Below are 19,135 nucleotides of genomic sequence, written 5' to 3' on the forward strand. Positions count from 1 at the left end.
TTGCAAACGTTTTGACTTTTCTTTCTTTAACTGTGCAGGCTGAAGGTGTTTTACAGAGAGAAGAAGAGACCATTTGCATTAACAGTGGCCGTAAGTTACCCAAAATGGTTAGATACGGATGAGGTTTAGAGTAAGAATGAGGAGTGGATTATGGGTGCAGCGGAATACTCCTTAATGCACAGATGTTCCTTTGGTTAACCAGAACTTGTCAGAAATCTCTCCATCCAATACATAGAAAAAGACTCGTGAAAGGAAAAAAAAATTCTAAATGTTTATAATTGATTTAGTTTACTTTTGTTTTTCAAGGTATCATTCTTTATATATTAACTGGGTATCTATTTAATTCACTAATGGGTCTTAAAAGGTATTAAAAACAAGGTTTTTTTCAAGTGTAAAATATTGCTAAAGATTGAAAATTAAATCACTATAAGAAATATATTTTTTCTAAAATTACAGGATGTTGTTTATGTTTTCAAAGTCTTGATGTAGATATCTTTTTTTTTTTTTTTAATATATTCATTTATTTACAGTGAAGTCCCATACAGTTGACCTGAACAGACCATCTAATATGGTACCGGGTTCTGATAGCCACGTGTTAGTTAGCCTGAAAGGTAAATGGAATTTTTTTGTCAACAACTTCTTCATAGGTGACAAGGGACAGGTCTCTCTGTGCTGCTCATTCCTGCATGGAAAGACTCCATTCTCTCTCCTGTTTTTTCTGTTATGACTCAAATGGTCTGTGCTACATGGTCATAAAAAAAACATCCCCAGGGTTGAGGCAGTACCTGTTCCTCTTTCTAACTACTCCTTCTTACTTGTAGTGAGTGTAATAGCTTTATGAGATCCATCTTTCCTCACTGTGCTGGGACTAACATTATGGGAAAGCCAGATGTGAAGTGAAGAGCTCATCTTCTCTAAAAACTTCATGCAGGGCTGTAGAAATCTGCCTTGGATTCCAGAAATAAGGATGCCAGACTCTGATGTATAGGTTCTGGAGAGTTCTGTATTTCCAAAGAGGAAATATGTTCATATATTCATTTAATCAAATATAGTTGTATGTATATATATATATATATATATATATACTCATGCATGCATATTTTAAAACATCCATTAGCAACTACTTTTATTAGTGATAAGTATTTCTCCCCCTGCCCCCCAGAAATGTAAAATAATGCATTTGTGACACAAAAGGTATTGGCCTCCATTTCAAATCTGTGTTCTAAAATAAAGGGATCATTGAATTTGTGAAGTTATAAAATTGCACAGAGAAAAATAAAATCACATAAAATATTTGTCATGATTAATGCACAATCTTTTTATCCTTCTGTGGGAGGATCAGGGCTGGTTTGACAAGATTTTTCCAGCCCAAACCTGATAGACAAGTCTTTCCCCCTTCGTTTATTCCCTGCCTCCAGTAGTCTGAGGACTCTTTCTCCTTCATATTCCTTAACTGTGCCAGCCTCCTTTCTCCAGCTTTCACGGGGCCTGGCACCTCATCCTTGCCCTTCTTCAAAGAGCTTTATGAAGTCTCAGGTAGCTAAGAACAGTGTTGAGCAGTGAGGAGTATCAGGCCATGCTGGAATATCAACCTGTAGTTAGGATCACCTTTCTTCATATTTACAGTTTAAAATAAGATACATACTACAGCTTGTATTTTTTACAACAGGGAACATTATGGATCAGTCTGTTGAAAACTGTCTGAGTCTCAGTGGAGTTGAGAAGCTGATTCAGCTGCCCACAGGCTGTGCAGAGCAAACGATGGTGAAAATGGCCCCTGCAGTCTACGCCATTGAGTACCTGGATGCCAGCGAGCAGTGGGTGAACTTTAACCCCGAGCTGAAGCAGGAAGCCATCAGTATGATTGAAAAAGGTAAGCAGAAAAAAAGAAAGCAAGGCAAACCAACCAGAAGCCAAAGGAAGGGATCCTTGTTATCCGTTTGCACTGCACACTGGCTGCAGCTGCCTCCTGAAGGAGTGCCCACTGTCTTACCACAGCTTCACAGAAATGCCCCTGGCAGTCTGCAGACAGATATGACACATGAGGGACAGAACATGTGAGGAGGACACTAATTATCAGCATCTGGCACTGGATGGTGTTGACATTGACAGTCCATTCTCTCTCTTGCCTAATTTAGAAGTGGAAAATAAAATCTGAGCTGATCAATGAAAATTCCTTTCAAACTAAATGGATAGCAAAGGCCAGTTGTTCATTGCCTCCAAATGAATCACATCCTAAAAATGCTTATTTCTCCCTATGGTTCACAGACACTGCTTAGAATAAGCCAGCTGGGATGTAGACATCTCTGTCTGTGGCTGTCAACAGAAGTTGACAAAGGAAATTCCCAATGCTAATCATGATATTGACACCTTCCCTTGCCCACTCCTGTATTCATCATTACATAAGATAGAAGGACTTCAGCAGCCTTGGGCCAAGCCAGGGAGGGAGTTTCCTTAGGGAGAGGACATCTGCAATTCTGCTTCTGGAAGACTCCACTCCAAGATGTGATCCAAAGCTGGTATTAAATGTACAGCAAAGCCAGGATCACATTTCCACAGTATGTGAAAATGTTCCAGCTCACAGGAATTAACACAGGGAATTGTCAGTATTGGAGAAGGTACAGCTGATCTTTCTAAATATAGTGGTGTGCTTATGGCATAAAGCAGTAAAATGCACTTGTCATTGTGATCTTCAGATATGATAAACACATTTCATCAATGAAAAAATAAGTGTATAAAAAATTAAATTATAAATTAAAAGCATGCTAGCAGTTGCTGCATGGAGATCTTTGCCTATTTATCAAGCCTGCCAAAAGTGACATGAGATCCTGCTAACAAGTATTTAGTATTATCAGCATCATTTAGTGCCTACATTATGCTTTTATTGATTCTTATTGAAGTTCTCCAGTGTAAAAAATTCATTATGTGGCTACAATACAGACTTTGTCAAAATAATAGCAGTCAAGATCAGAAGCCACGAGTCATGATTTTTCTAAGACTTTGTCCGACCCAACAGATGATGTTTTGTATACTTTTTGATTCAATGCACCATAAAATCAACAGCTTGAAAAGCTGTCAATAATGGGAAACAATTTCCCAATATTCACGACACATACAATGTTTTATAACCGTAGGTATCTGTAATTTTTAGGTTATTTTCTTGGCTCAATTAAGTCAAACAAGGCAGAGGACCTTCTAAGCCTAGTGATTTTTCTGTGTCAAATTCTGCTGACCCAGTAATTTCCTCCTTAATGCCCCACTGAACACCTCCATGAACTCTTCCACCAGTCAATACAAAACATGTCCATTATAATACAAATGATGTAGGAAAATATCCAATAAATATGGATGTTCTTTGAACAGTTACATACTGTCCTGTTCTTGCAGGTTACATTAGAGTGCTTGAGTTTCAGAAGGAGGATGGGTCCTATGGAGCATTTAGAACAACCCCCAGTAGTGTATGGTAAGTTATTTTCTTTTCCTGGGATTTTGTTTTTGGAGTTTTATTTTTGTTTATTTGGTTGGGCTTTTTTTTTTTTTTTTTTTTCAATTTACCTCTATTATCATTTGATGCATCAGAAGCTTTTCTTTGGTGATGGATTTTGAAAATCTGGTGGTTGCCTATGTACTTTTGTCATGAATAATCAGCCACCAAATTCTCTGACTGTATTAAGTCCTTGGTGAAGGAGATTTATACTGAACCACTGATTATTTTGCATTTGCCACAGAGTAGAAATATTCAAGCCGATGTTGAACATTAACTCGCTAGGTTCCAGTGAGTGCACTGTGCTGAATATGAGTTTGTGCATAAAATTAGTATGTTTTTCTTCCTGTCAATACAGTCTTCTATAAATATCTCTCAGCACAAGTTTGGAAAATTTTCTTTTGTGCAGGTTAACTGCATTCATTGTTAAAGTGCTCACAAGGAGCAGAGAATACTTCAGCATCCAAGACAGTCACATAAGCAACTCAATTTCCTACTTGGTTAATCAACAGCAGGCAGATGGTTCATTCCATGACCACCACCCTGTAATGGACAGGGAAATGCAGGTAGGTCATCCATAGTTAGAATAATTTGTTGTGCATTTAGGGCTTTCAGGGATTGAAAGGGATGCTGTGAATTGTTAAATAACAAGAAATGTATCTAAAGAGAATAAATCTGTAACGTAAGTACAAAAATCTGTAATGTAAAATTATTTTGTAAAGATGTCTGTTATGTCAGATGCATAGCTAGCACTTCACTTTACCTTTTTATACAGTCTTAGATACTTTTTTCAGCTATGCCTATCGAGCACTTAAAATATTATTTGGTAAAAATGTAAGCCTTTTATTGCCAAAGGCAATAGAGTGTAGAATTATAACTTTCTTTTGAAGGGGCATCCAGAGCTCATCTAGTCCAAATGCTGCTCAAAGCACTTCTAGTTAGATCAGATTGTACAAGGTCACGTCCAGCTGTGTCTTGAATACGTCCCAGTATGTCTGGGTAAGCTGTTTCAGTATTTCACCATGGCCATGGTGAAAAAAAGAAAATGTTTACACTTAATCACAATTTCCAGTTGCATATCTTGGTCTACATAACCTCTATAATTGTCCAGAAACACAAAATTATTATACTGTCCATGAATTTAGTCTAGGAAAGTAATGTGCATCTTCCAAAACTCATTGAAAATGCAATGTAGCAACCATGTATATATGAAAAAACATATATTAATATTTTTAATGATCTCTGTCAAATAACTAGTGAGACTTTCACCCCCAAAGCTAGTTTCAGTTGATGTAACACTGTTGGGGAAAAAGAAAATAGTAGCTAAAGGACTGGTCAAAGGGTTTTGGGTTTTTTGACCTGTGTTCAAGCTGAGATAATCTTCTATCTTACATATACTTCAAGAGCTTTCAGGGGGAAAAAAAGTTAATGAGATCACAGTGCTTACTTTATCAAGAAGAGGGATAAGAAATGATGTAGTATTGGTGTATAAATACCTTTACGAGAGAGTTCTGTCTGCAAGGTAGAGGGTTCTTTAGTGTGTAGAGAGTAGCACAGAAATGAAAACAACCCCACCCTCCTAGTGACTCAAAACTGAAACTATGAATGTTTCAATGAGAAATTAGAGGTTTTTAGCTCTAAGATAAATAACTAAATATTTGATTATCAGCTGGTTTCACGTGGTGGGTTCCTGATCACTTACACTGTTCAATGCAACCTTTAATGCTGCCACCATAGAAGATATACTTTAGATGGACACATATTATTGAGAAAAATTTAAGGCAATAGCTACATAGTACATGATCAGAGGGTTTGCATAGAAAATCCTTGACTCCATGGAAAGTAATTGTCTAGATTTAATCATAAACATATGCATGCACATTTAACTTTTCCTTTTCATATTTCATCTTTCAGGGTGGCATTAAGTCAGCAGAAGACGATTTGGCTATGACAGCCTTTGTAACCATAGCATTGCAGCAGACCCTACGTGTCTACCCATCACCTGATGTGGTAGGAAGCCTGGCTCTTTAAGTCTGCAGTCTATTGCACAATGGCATATCCACACTACCATCTCTTGGAGAATTGCAAATGGGGTTTAAAATCTGCTTACATCTGTGGTGGATAGGAAAAGATGTCGTGGCCTATTATACAGCAAGGTGTTTTGAGCTACACGCTCCATCATCAATGGCTTTAATTGCTAAGCAAATATTGTTATAATTGTCTTAAAAATTACTACAGGGAAGTATTCTAATTTCCAAGTAGTATTTTCCTAGTGCCAGAAGCAACAGTTAGCAGGTCTCAGTGATCTTTACAAATGGATCCATTCTGTTTTCACAGGCACGAGTGATTACAGGAGCAGTGGCTTACATGAAAAATCAATTTTCAAGAAATACTGACTGCTATTCTATAGTCATCACTGCTTATGCTCTGACACTTGTGCAGTCTGATAGTCAAGAAGCTCAGTTTGTGAAAGAAAAATTTAGGGACTGTTCTTCTTTTGATGAAGGTACTGGTAACATTCTTAAAAATCCCTTTAAAAAGCACTTTTCCTAAGGAAACATTCTGAGCACACTTATATGAACAAAACAATTTGAAGTAAATTAAGAAAAATTAATTTTATACAACTGTATATGTATATACGTAATATATTTAATTATTTAAATTGCATAATTAAATATTTTAATATTTGACATTTTAATATGTAATTTTAATAATTAATATCACTATAAAGTGACAGCTAGTGAAGCGTGGATCATAACCTTCTCTGATTTTGAAAGTGGATCAAAACTACAGTAAATATTCATTTATTTTTTTCTCCTTCCCTTGGGAAGAAAAAGAAGTCCAAGCCAAATGAGAAAGAAGAAACTTCATATGAAAAAATAGCAACATACAGGAGTAGTCCAGACTAGATTTGTAATCCAGCCCACCTTCTTTCAAAGCCCCCCACCAGTTCTGAGTGCTTTGTCCCAGCTCCCCATGGGTGTTTCCACTGACCCCCACAGGGTGTGGCAGTGGTGACTGCTGAGTCAGTCACCTGTGTGGCTGCACCACTGTCCTGGTTATCCCTTCCAATGCATTTGGTAAAAACAGTACGGTTCAACAGCCCCAGTTGAAGCGTAGGGAATATGCTTCTCCTTAATCAAGGCTGGATTTGTAGCCATAATTAATACTATTATGTCTGAGGGACCATCAGACACAGTGCTACCACTTCATCAGATGGACATTGCTGTACAATGGGATCGTTAGACCCATGGGTTGGAGAAATAAAATTCTGGGTTTTCTTTTCCATTATCTTTCTCCCTGGCTGATTTGTTGCTCTCACAACAGCATCTGTGTCTTGTGGTTCCACAGTGCCATGACATGAAGTATCCACTGTGTAGAATAGTGATTTTTGGTAAAAGTCTCTGCCAAGGGGATTCAGGACTGAGTTATTCTTGCAGCAAAGCAGCAGCGCTACTGGGGAAATGGCAACGACGCAGTCTCGGTGGAAAGCACTGCCTATGCCCTGCTTCAAACCTTGCTCCTGGAAGACATGGAATATGCAAGGCCTATTGCCACGTGGCTGACAGAAAGAAGGAACTACGGCGGAGGGTACTGCTCTACACAGGTGCCTGACCACCAGTTCAGCGGGAGTCTTGAGGGGAGGGAAGGAAGTAGAAGCCCCCTAAATACTTTTTCATTTAGATTTGAAAGGATCATAACAGTTAATTTTCAACTTCTTTAGTGTATGAAGCAATAAAGATTTTGGATTGTTAATTAGCAATGGGCCAAAATACAATAGTTAAAAGTCAGCAAAGAAAATTCTTTTTCCTTATGAAGAAGTAGGATAATCTAAAGGTCAGGACTCCAATGTGTTTACAATTTTAGTGCTATAAGAAGAAGCTGGGAAATTAAATGAATAGTCTGTGCGAGAGACTATTCAGACAGACAAATTCAGGAGAACTTCAAAGCAGCAAAAAGCATAAAACAGAATTCAAGGTGATTGATAATGTCATCTGACGTGTTGTTGAAATTACCTGGCATAACTGCTAGATTTTCTGCTTTTCTTCCTCACCTAGGACACAGTGATGGCCTTAGAAGCTCTGTCAGCATACAGCATACAGACACTGGACACTGCTTCCACCGACCTGACTGTCAGACTGGGAACACCTGGAAGGCAAAATTACTACAGCATTGTTCTGACTGATGCCCATGAAGGATTTCAGAAACAGCTAGAGGTATACAATCGTTGGTTGTTTCAAAGGGTTTTTTCCCTCAAGAAGGAGAAATCAAATCCTCTGGCATAGGTTTTGTCATGTTAAGCTACCATGATGTTGCTGATTTATTATACCTTTAAATAATTTGATCTGTAAAACAACAAAATCTTTTTAAAGTCAAAAAAACCCAAACCCAGCAGGTGCTTAGCAGCACACTTTAGAGGTGCTTTCCTGCCTTGAGGACTTTGGTGGCATGAATTTCTCCCAAAAGTGAAGAGCATCCAGAAACCTAAGTCCTTCTAGGGAATGAGGTGGAAGGAGAATATTCTGATCATCTCTGTGCCTGGAACTGTGAAAATGTGAAATCCAGGATACAAAGGAGGGGCTGAATTTGGTAAAATACATCTACTGGGCCCTAAAACAGCAGAGTAAGATTCATTAGCTCAGTACATTTAAAATCTTGAGACATGAGGTCTCATAATTCCTTCCATAGTTTTCCCTACCCAGGTTTGGGGGGTAAAGGCATAGAAGACTGTCAAGATGTCAGGAAAACAATAGACCAAATGCTGAGCACAAACTAAATATATTTTCTTTTCCCTTGGTTTGCAGTTTGAACTTGGGAGAAAACTTGAAGTATCTGTGAACGGCAAAGGAAATGGGACAATGAGTGTAAGCTGTAAATTCAAAATACAGAGTCCAGAGTCTTCTTTAATCTCTTTTTGAAACCAAAGTGAAAACTTACTTGACATGGCCTCAACCTTTGTGTTTTTACCTCCAAAATTCTAAAATTTGGGGCCTAAAGCCTTATGGGCTGTCAATTTTTCCTGTCTTTATTAAATTCATAAAATGTCAAGGGTGATAGAGGTGGCTGGAGTTTGAAAGACCTCTTTGTGTTTGGGAATGAAGAGTTATCTCAAAGGAGTTCCACACCATTTGTGAATTGCACATGGGACCTGTGCAATTCTCTGTTCAGTCCTCTGTGACCAGTCTGTGCCACGAGGGGACTGGTCTTTCTCTCCACACTCCCATGTCCCATGATCATGTGTTGGAGTCCTGAATGGGTAAATTTCTTGTCATTTAAATGATATTTTTAGTGGATTGCTGTTTGTGTGTTCATCTTAGATATTAAAAATGTACTGGTCACCTGAGCTGAAGGACAACACCTGCAATGATTTGATTTTGACAGTGGAAGTGGAAGGGAGCCTTAAGTACTCTGGTGAGTGAAAAGGGCAGAGGCTGGGTCTCAAAGGTGACACATTTGGCCAGCTGCTAATGGTACTTCATAGCTTTCCAGGCTTGGAAAGTGGGAACAAATTAATGAAACTAGGAAAAAGAGAAGTCCCTGAACTCTACCCAGTCATTGTTTCATTTAGCTTGTTATTCATATTCTAAATAGTATAACAACCATTTGAGTGACTGTAGGTGCAGCAGGTACTTGACAGTTACACAGATACTGTTAGAAACTCTTCTTGAGAAAGGGAAGGTGAACTCCCTTCACCGAGGGGAAAGCCCTGCTCAGTTCCTGGCTAAAAAGGGACCTACTATGTGGGTTTAAAATTCTTTGAGGCAGATCTGTCATAGGTCTTTCATATGAGCAAGAATGCGTTTTGCATCTCCTGAAGTCATCATCATCTCTGCCTGTGTCTGCATCATTTTTTTCTGTTTGAATTGTTAACTTTTGGAGGGAGGGATTGTCCTTTAAATATTTATGCATTGCCTAAACCCCACTCTTAGATAGGCTTGTTAGTTATTCTTCCTATAGTTATCCCTAGAATTCTAACTATGAATGAATTGAAACACAAAGACTGTATACAGTGAACTCACAGTGATGGCATGACTGCCCACTGGTATTTATCATTATACCAAAAGGAGTCAAACTGCAGGCAAATCTGTACATGGCTGACCATGCCTCTCACCTCCAGAAGCTGAATACTCTGATGAAGATGATGATTATGAGGACTTGACTACAGGAGGAAACAGCACATTTGAGACACAGTCTAAAATGGATTGGTTTGATATCCGCAGCAGAAGAAAAAGGGATCTGACAACTCCCAGCAAAACAGAATCCTTGCAATACAAAGTCTGTGTCAGGTAGGTCTGCAAGATCAGCTCTTCATTTGCTTGTAATTCTCATTTGTCACCCTCTTCATATCCACTAACACAGTATCCAACCTAGTCATCTTCTGTGAGTCTGCATACACTGTGAGTGTGGCCTCTCTCGCATGGCAGGAGAAAAGGTTTCCAAACAATAGATGAGATTTATTTACATGGTTTATGTAAATGTACACTGCTGATTCTTCCCCATCAAATTCTTGGGGAGACTAAAGCACTTGGCAGACTAAAAATTTGAAATAAATATTTTATTAAAAAAGGTCAATACAGCTAGACTGTAGTAGTAGCACATTTACAGAGTTCCATCACTTTCTGGAGGGATGCTGTTACTTCCTTTGTGGTCACACTCTGGCCTCATAAAAAAAGAAAGGATGACTAATACTATCTAGGAGAGAAGAGGAGATGGGATATTCTGATGTGACAAGAAGTTGGTAAGTGCAGAGGTATTCAGCATAACAGTGAAACACCTGTCTTTGCTCCCATTTACAGTCTGGCATTGGTCTCAGAAGCACGAATTTGTGGCTATACTGGGTTTCCCTTCTAGAGAGGAGCAGGATGGAAGAAGCAGGTTTTGCTCCCCAGTAGAATTTTGGTTTTCCTCTGACTTTTGTCAAAGCCTTGAAGACAGTCGTTTTATCTCCTCTTTTAAACAGTGGCACAAACAATGGCAGGGGAGGGCTGAAGCTACACTAATTCCCAATGTTTACTCTCCTTCATTAAACACATATTCAATGAATTGTGTACAGGTCAAAGCATCATCTTCCCCATTAATTGCTATGTAACATTTATCAGCTACCTGATCCACTGTTGTGCATCACTGTTCTGCTGAGTGTTAGGCTGAGGCTTAGACAATAATGTGAAATTTCTTATGGCTAAGACATGGGAGAAAAACTGAAGGCATTAATTACATCACCATTCTTCTTCCCTACACTGTGGTGCATCCTTTATGGAATGGAATATTTTACATACTAATTGTATGTAAAATATCTCATGTCAAGGCACCCCATGTGAGTGCAGAACAATTTCATTTTCCAGCCATGACACCACTACCTGATTTTGAGATGGTGAAATCCAAAAGATTGAAAATCTAATACATATATTTAGTGGGTAATTACAGCAATGAGGATTTTTGCCTCAGACAGCAAAGGTGATGTAAATTTGGCTTAGTCCATGAAAAATTTTGATAAATTCATTTTCTGCCTCCACTTTGTAAGTAATAGAGAACAGATACTTTGTCAGTGTTGTTTACCTCCCTGGCTTCAACAGTGCTTTTAGGTGAGAACTGTGATTTACAGGTGATTCTTTTTTTCTGCCTATCTGCTCCAAGGAAAGCCTATATGAAAATCTCAGGCAAGGCACCTGGGTTTTGGATAACCATTTGACTAGTTTAGATGAGTCATTTTACCTCGTAGCTCTTAATGAATTAGGCACATAATTTTCAAATTAAAATCCTCTTAGGAAATTTAAATGGAGTGGAAAGTTTTGCTTCACTTTTAGCAAGTCTGGAAAGCCAGACTCTTCAAAGCAACCTGGCTGTTCCGTGCACGTGGTCACTGCTGACCGTCTCCCTTATGAAGGTCCACAGGTCCCAAAGTACCAAAGATGTCCCTGGTTGATCTCACTCTGCTGAGTGGTTTGGAGCCTGACACAAAGGAGCTCGAACAGGTTAGAAACACACTTTTCTATGCAACCTTTTATAGAGCCTTTAGAAAATTTTTCTTTCAAAATCTTTCTAAAAATCTACAGAAGAGATATGGGAAAACAGATTTTTGATAGATAGATAGATAGATTGATTGATTGATTTTCACTATTCTCATTCTAATAAAAATATTTGCTGAATATATACAAGAAATGCAAAGCTTGTGGTGAACAGAGTTCAGATTTCTTAGGCTCAGAAGGTCAGTAATGTGCCTCTCCTTACCATACACTGCTGTCCTGTGACATGCCAGGACAGTGCATCCTGTGCTTGCAGAACAGAAGACAGGTAGTCTTTCAGTGGTGCTTGGTGGCAGGACACTGTGACAAGGAGATGGGGCACAGTGCTCTGAAAATGTGGCTACAGAGTTCAGGGTCTAGAGCTGGCTTGGTTGAGGGAGTTTGCAGTTTCAATCTTTCAGGGACTGTCTCCTTTAGGGAGGAAAAAAGAGGGCTGAACAAAGCAAACTAGAATATGGAAGGTGGCAGCAAAGATATTCCTGTTCTGCTAGGGGTTTGCTCTGATTTGCTTGCTCCTTTGTTTTCCTGCAGTTGGTGACAGCTTCAGACAGGTACATTCAGCACTTTGAGTACAAGGAAGGGAGGGTTTTGCTCTACTTTGGTGAGGTAAGAAAACCCAATGATTTTCTAATCCCTGCCATTTCAGATAGCATATAGAGTTTTTAAAAATCTAATAATTGCATTTTTCACTCTGTTACCTTTCTGTAATTTTTGTCATTTATTATTATTGAACAGCTCAGTGGAAAGAACAGAGGAAGGGAAGAAGGGAAACACACACTTTCATCTTCTACCTTTCTATGTCTAAGGAGATGTAGTTAATATTCAAGATTTGGCCTTTGGCCCAAGAAAAAAGAGAAATCCTCTCCATCTCTAGTCAGAAGGGATGCTTTTGATACATGATAACAAAAGTGTTAACTGGTGGTCCTGTAAATTCCACATGGACATCTTGCATGTCGAGACCAAGATCCAGATAGTGATTAGCAAATGTAAGCATCAGGACCCCTAGTCTCTCTGTATATTTCCCAATATTTTGAATAATGACTCCACCCCACATCCATTGAATTGCTTCACCTCTACAGCCAAAGCAGATATCAGTATTAATTCAGCTATGCAATCAGAACAAGTGTTCAACAACTAGCACAGGCACAAACATTGAATAATTGATTGAGGAGAGAGAGTTAGTTTTCTCATCAAAACTGTTCTTCCTTTTTCCTCCAGCTCCCAAATGGACCAGACCCAGATTGTATATCATTTGGGGCAAAGCAAATCAATCCCATGGGCTTGGTTCAGCCAGCAAATGCCATCCTTTATGATTTTTACAACCCTGGTAAGGGCACAGAAAAATGATACATAACTGCTTGAAAGAGAAACTCTCAAAAAAACCCTCCAGTCTATAGAAAGTTGATTTTGATGTAGTGTGTGAAACCATGTAATTTTGTTGAGTGATAAAAATACCAGTTTTGCGTAACTGTCTTCCAGTTACTCCAGATTATCTAAACAGAGATCTTCTCAGGAATGGTCCAGTATTGCAAATGGACTGGAAATATGAACTTTTACACTCATGGATTTTTAAATCATATTTCCTGAGTTCCTGTTTCTCATGGTGCTTTTAAGCATATTTCACTCATGTTTTGTTTTGACAGGCTGCGTCTTCATACATCTAAGATAGGCAGTCTTAGAGGTTTGACTTTTGCAGTGTGCTTGCCACAGAAAGCAATCTTGTTCCTCATTCAAAGAAAGGTTAAATGCAAATCATCTCCATTTGCCAAAGTTATGCAAACAATATTTGAAAATTAGGTCAAATCTCTACTTTGCCTTAATGGAGGGATCCAAGACAGTTTACAATGGGTTTAAACCACTAACTATTGGTTGATCCTATCTTCTTCTTCTGAAACAGTGCCATGTTCACTGTTGTTCTGTGGTTTAAAGAGGTTTTTAAGATGGATGGTTTTCAGAAGGAAAAAAAAAAAAAAAGTGGGGGGGATGCAGGGAGGGAAGAGTACAACTTAAAAAAAAACAAAAAACAAAAAAAAAAATCCCAAACAACAAAAAAAATGCCCAAACAAAAATTATCTAAACTAAAGTAAAATAACATCAAACTGTTGCCCAGCTGTAAGGCAACACTGTACATCAGGTGCCTAAGCTCTAGGTCTTTGGGAACTGCTGATGTGGATCTGATCCCTCAGTGCTCTGCTTTCTCTGGACCAGGGAAAAGCTGGGCTGCAAACGTAATTTGTGCTGTACTGTACAGGCTTTTCCACCTGAGCTCTCCCATACAAGCTGCTTTGTTCCTTGTCCACAGACAGGAGGTGCAGTGTGTTCTACAGTGCTCCCAAGCACAGTGCCATGCTTTCAAAGCTGTGCCACGCCAACGTCTGCCAGTGTGCAGAAGGTAAGGAATGACTGCATAAGCTGGTCTAAAAGAAGATAGTTACTTCTAGGAACAATTTACATGGGAATTGTTAAGCCCAGAAAGGACCATTAGAATTATCCTAATGTCTAATACAGGACACATTCATCCTCTAGGATATTCAGTATCAAACTGATTTTTTTTTTGATAGCTAAATGCAAAATACATATATATATATATTTTTTGCATATATTTTGCATATATATATATACACATGTGCGTGTGTACGTAAAAATCCTCTATCACACCACTAAGGAAATTGTTCTGCCATTTTATTCTCTCTTATACTGTTGTGTGAATATGGATGTGTAAATTACATCTGTCTACATATCCATGCCTATAGGGGTGTATCACTTATTTTCTTCCCTCCAGGTCCCTGCCCAAGACAAAAATCAACTTTCAGTAAATCATTAACACAAACCACGCGTGTTAGTTTTGTCTGCTACCAACCTACTGCAGATTACGGTAAGGCATGAAAGACAACTGCTGATTTCAGCATCATTCATTTTAATAAGTCTAAACTTGTAGTTCTATGTGCCCAGACCTCTCCTGAATTGAGTAGGGTTTCTGTATGTGGCCAAGAGGCCAAGGAGAAATAAACAAATGCATGTGCAGTTGTAGTCATCAGGGCAGTGAAGTGGGAAGTAAAGGCCTTGGAAAGATGCAGCAGGATGCTGGGGGAAGGAGGGGTGGACATTATGTTACAGGGTTTAGGGAAAAACCCATGGTGGAGTACCACAATCCACTACATCCCTCATGTTACAGGATGTAAATAAATAATAGGGTTTCCATGGCATGCCATAGTTCAGTAGCTCCTTCTGCAGAGCTAGATTAATATTTTTGCCTTTTTTAATTTGCCTTTCTGGCCTCTTCTTTGGATACAAAGTTGGATAAACTACTGAAGGAAAACTGGTTGTGTACTGGTTGTGCACCATTGGTAAGTTAGATGCTAACAGAAGGACAGGAAAGAGTGAAAACCTAACCACAGAGGAGCTTCCTTGAAAAAATACAAATAACGGAATACAAATCTAGAGTCTCTTGATTAATAATTCCATGATTTGTGAGTAGATGGTACACTGGCCTCTGTTCAGACATTTGATAGAAGCACAGCTATTATTCAGTCTTTGGATGCAATTTCATGTTGCCATCTGGCATCACAGAGTTGTTGTCTGTTGCAGTATATGAGGTGGAGATCCTCAACAATACAAAGAAGAATGTTTTTGATTACTATGAGGCCAAAATCCACAAAATCCTTAAAGCATGTAAGTATCAAAATGTTTTACTCCTTTCATTCACCTGTAGAAAAACTAGGTTGACTAAATGTTATCTAGTGTGAGCCATGCAGACACCTTCTTCTGCCATGGAAAAGTAGGGTCAGATACCTTTCTGCAGTAGGCTTTTTAAGAAGGCTTATTTATTGCAAGGCTTGTTTGGTGCAGCTGCCTCACTGCTCAGTTAAGCCCCGGGCTAGTTTTTTTGTTCACATTGTGCAATCCCAGAGCACACAAGCTTTAATAATTTCAGATGAAAATAAACCAGAAGACACATTCCAGACTCATTGAGTCCATGGTTACAAACTGTAGCTAGCCTAAGATAAACCCCTCCAAACACATGCATAGTGTGGATATTATGTCTTCTGCATCCACTATTTCATTTTATAGACTGTTGATAGATCCTTATTTTTTCTTGTGTGGACATATCCACTGACCTCTGTTCTGATACTAAATGATGATTTGAAGTGCTTATTACTCAACTAATTATTGAGCAATTGCAACCCTTGTGAAACAGGCTAAGCGTTGTCCACAGTGACTTGCCTGAGGTCAATGAAGACAGGAAAACTTCTGGAACTTCAATTTAATAACTGTGCTAAAGAAATAGAAAGGCTTCTTTGTTGTTAGGTGCAGTGTAAAGGTTTGCACAGCTCTTAGACGATGTCCTTATTCAGGCCTGCCATCCCAGCTGCCCCCATTTGAACTGCATCAGAGAGCACTGATACTCCTCAGAATAATTTCTGGGGAAGATGTCAGATGACACGCCAGATTTCAGCTGCTGTGGTATCATGTGGTCACCAGTTTTAAGTTTGGCAGCCAGAGATTGCCTTTAAATAGTAACTTCAAAGGTTTTGAAATCTTCCTTCTCTGGAACAGAATAATTAACTCACTGAATCAATCTTTGCCCAGGGGCCTGGCAATGTCACGTGGTACTTTACGGCACACAGCTTGTGACCTACACCCAATGTTCAGTAAAATAAGGTCCATGCTTCCTGAGTTGAGAGAGAAAGAGCATCTGACATACCCAGGGCTTTCCATATGGAGGGAAATTATAATGTACCTAGTGGTCAAAATACTGACCACTAGGATTATGGTATCCCAATGCAAATCTCTTGAGAATACCTACAGGATTTAAAGACTTTAGGGCTTTACTTGTACTCACAACTTGCAGGAAAGCGATAGAAAGATTTTGGGTTTTGGTAGCAGAGAGAAACATCCTTTGAATGTGAAGCTGAAGGGAAAGGATGTCTTCTATTCCCACATACTTGATAATTCTTTTTGGTTTGTGCTGTCAGAAGCAGCTTCTGAGCATCAGGAAGGTTTCAGCAGGCTTGGGAAAGGCTGGCAGGAGGCATGAAAACATATGAGGATGAAGAAAAAGCTAGGTGTTGCACCCAAATCAGCCTGTGACTGAACTAGTGTTATTGTCTCTTGTATTCTCTGTGGCTCTTTTGAGTGAGGTTGGCCTCTGTTGCCATCGCCAAATTTAGATGAGAATTAGTAGGGTAGAATCTCATTCGCTGGACCCCATCATTATTTCCTTAACAATCTTTGAAGTAAAGGGTTGGTTCAGAATACAGATAGAAACACTTATTTGTGTTTGGGAGTCAGCAAAAGAGAATATTGCAGGTGTGTGCTTCTCAGATTACTTTGGTTATTGATAGAATTGGTGTATATGTTTTGGATGGCTAACATTTATGCTGTCCTATGAGCCCCCCAGGGGCTTCCTTTAGAGCAACAGTATAGCCCATACAAAGTAGCACAGAAACTTTTTTTTTCCCTCTTCTTCCCCTTCCCCCCTTTTTGAACATTATTTCCCATTACATATTCCAAAACTTGAAGTAATTGTTTTCCTTAAATTCCACTTGGATGCTTTGAAACATTAAATTTCAACTTTCTTTTTAATTGGAGATTTAAAATTGAAAATTACATAATAACCACTCAAGGTAATGACTCAAATACTTATGATCCCACTGTCTGAATTGTATTAGGCTATTTGTGAAGCATATGAACCAAGAAACACCTTGGTAATTTAAGCCAAATGAGGCATAACATCATCATTTTCTCAAGTAGTTCTGACCCATCTCTACATTCTATGAACAAAATGAAAATTCAGGACACCATGTAGCATAGGAACAGCAAAAAGGTCTTGGGTTACATGAGAAAAGGTACAGGACTTATATTCTCTCTAAAAATGCAGATGTATAAGTTACATATATTAAACTGATGCAAGTTTTACCTAGGTGGTAGATAAGGTTCTTAAAGCTAGGCTTCACAGATTAGCAGTCTCTGCCAAATTCTCTGAAATCTAATTAATGTTAGAATATTCTACTTCAGTTTTGTTCTACTTTTAGGATTTTGATGACTAGTCTTTCCATACTTGTAATATAATACTCTATATTAGAGCAGATGATGCACAAGAGTCTGTTAACTGATGAAAAGACCATGGTGTAATTCACATGTAATTTAAACTGATTTAATACTGAATTTTTACAGGAAATTTCAAATTATAGTTAGAAAGAGAGTAAGAAATTAGAATATTGCTGTTATTTATTTATTTTTTTAATGGACTTTGAAAACCGTTGTTCTAGTTAAAAAACATAGTGTCCTCATGACCTGAGATTGGTCAGATGAATAAGTATCTTTTCAACTCTCATGTAATTGCAGTACAATTATAATTGTTCTCATGTAATCTGAGCAGCCATCTCATCTGCCTTGGATGCCCACTTCTGTAGTGGGCAGTGCAATCCTGAATTAATAAACTTCTGGGCCAGAATCCAGACCAGAATCTTCTAAGTTACTTTAACATGGAGATCACCAGGACATTGTCCTGTGTATCAGATTCAGAGGGAAGAGCATAAAGGCTGCATTAGCAAAGTCCAGGTCAGATGTACTAAGGAGAATGAGATTTTAATACTGTCTGCTGCATTGTTAAGCCTCAAAATGTTTGAATTTAGTTTGCTAGCTTTTCAGACCACCTGAACCTGAGCATTCTGTAATGGAAGACAGCATGTTTTCTATTTTCCTTGGCTTTTCCTTCTGTCTCTGAGATTTAAGCAAACTCCATAAGGCCTGAAGAAGGCCTAAGCTCTACAGGAAAACATCTCCTTGAATAACTACTGCAACCACCATGACAACCAGCTAAGGCAAAAGTGGCTTACTTTTTGTCAGGTTGCACTAAGGGAAATGTATCCTACCATAGCAGGACCATTTATTCACATGTCAAGTGCCAATTCACAAGTGAAATATTACCTTGGCTTAGCAGTGGGGCAAATGATCACAGGGGGTTGTGTCCTGTGGCCTGCAGTTCTTCTCTCTGTTAGAAAAGTTAATGGGGTTTTCTCTTCTTGTCCCACAGCTGCGGATGAAAGCATCCAAGTGGGTGAGCACCGACAGTTCCTATCACGCTCCATGTGCAAGTTAAACATTGTCCCTGGCAAACGCTACCTGCTCATGGGGAGAGATGGGCAAACAGTGGATTGCAACAACAAGTAAGTGCAAAATGGTCTCTGGACAGCAGCAGCTGCTATCATGGACCATAAGCCCAGAGGATACTCAATCTATTAGAATACCTCCAGAAAGTAAAGGCAGCACCAAATTTCTCAGGGTATGATTCTGCTGGATTGACTAAAATGCAAAGTGTTCCACTCCATAGGCAAAACTGGAGCTATGGGGAGGACGTGAACCACCCAAATCTATTGGCTCATGAATCTATGGTTTCCAGACTTCTCAGAGTCAAATCTGGCCCTGGTTCCCCTGGGTTAAAAACTCACAGCTAGAAAAGGAGAATGGGAAAAGCTACCCAGTCCATCTACTGCAGATGCCTTAAACAGCTCCTGTGTTTGCAGAAGAATTGTGTGGGACCATGACTAAGAGCAGCTCCCAAGGTTGCTGTTATACCATGCATGCGAGTAGCATGTTCTTCTAATTTCTCACTCTCACACTT

General features: G+C 38.9%; 1 protein-coding gene across 1 annotated transcript in view; it reads left to right on the plus strand.

Moving 5' to 3' along the window:
• The window catches only part of LOC128784530 (complement C4-like), a 41,169-nt gene that overhangs the window by 21,035 nt on the left and 999 nt on the right, over positions 1-19,135 (plus strand). The window contains exons 22-40 of the mRNA XM_053936217.1: positions 39-90; positions 531-611; positions 1,670-1,873; positions 3,388-3,463; positions 3,894-4,050; positions 5,399-5,494; positions 5,822-5,990; positions 6,925-7,091; positions 7,543-7,701; positions 8,290-8,349; positions 8,803-8,896; positions 9,603-9,771; positions 11,370-11,457; positions 12,040-12,114; positions 12,727-12,835; positions 13,811-13,900; positions 14,291-14,383; positions 15,097-15,180; positions 18,548-18,680. Coding sequence (XP_053792192.1) covers positions 39-90; positions 531-611; positions 1,670-1,873; positions 3,388-3,463; positions 3,894-4,050; positions 5,399-5,494; positions 5,822-5,990; positions 6,925-7,091; positions 7,543-7,701; positions 8,290-8,349; positions 8,803-8,896; positions 9,603-9,771; positions 11,370-11,457; positions 12,040-12,114; positions 12,727-12,835; positions 13,811-13,900; positions 14,291-14,383; positions 15,097-15,180; positions 18,548-18,680 — 2,156 coding nt within the window. The remainder of the gene's footprint in view (positions 1-38; positions 91-530; positions 612-1,669; positions 1,874-3,387; positions 3,464-3,893; positions 4,051-5,398; positions 5,495-5,821; positions 5,991-6,924; positions 7,092-7,542; positions 7,702-8,289; positions 8,350-8,802; positions 8,897-9,602; positions 9,772-11,369; positions 11,458-12,039; positions 12,115-12,726; positions 12,836-13,810; positions 13,901-14,290; positions 14,384-15,096; positions 15,181-18,547; positions 18,681-19,135) is intronic.

Source organism: Vidua chalybeata, chromosome 2 (genome assembly GCF_026979565.1).
Source record: "Vidua chalybeata isolate OUT-0048 chromosome 2, bVidCha1 merged haplotype, whole genome shotgun sequence".
NCBI lineage: Eukaryota > Metazoa > Chordata > Aves > Passeriformes > Viduidae > Vidua > Vidua chalybeata.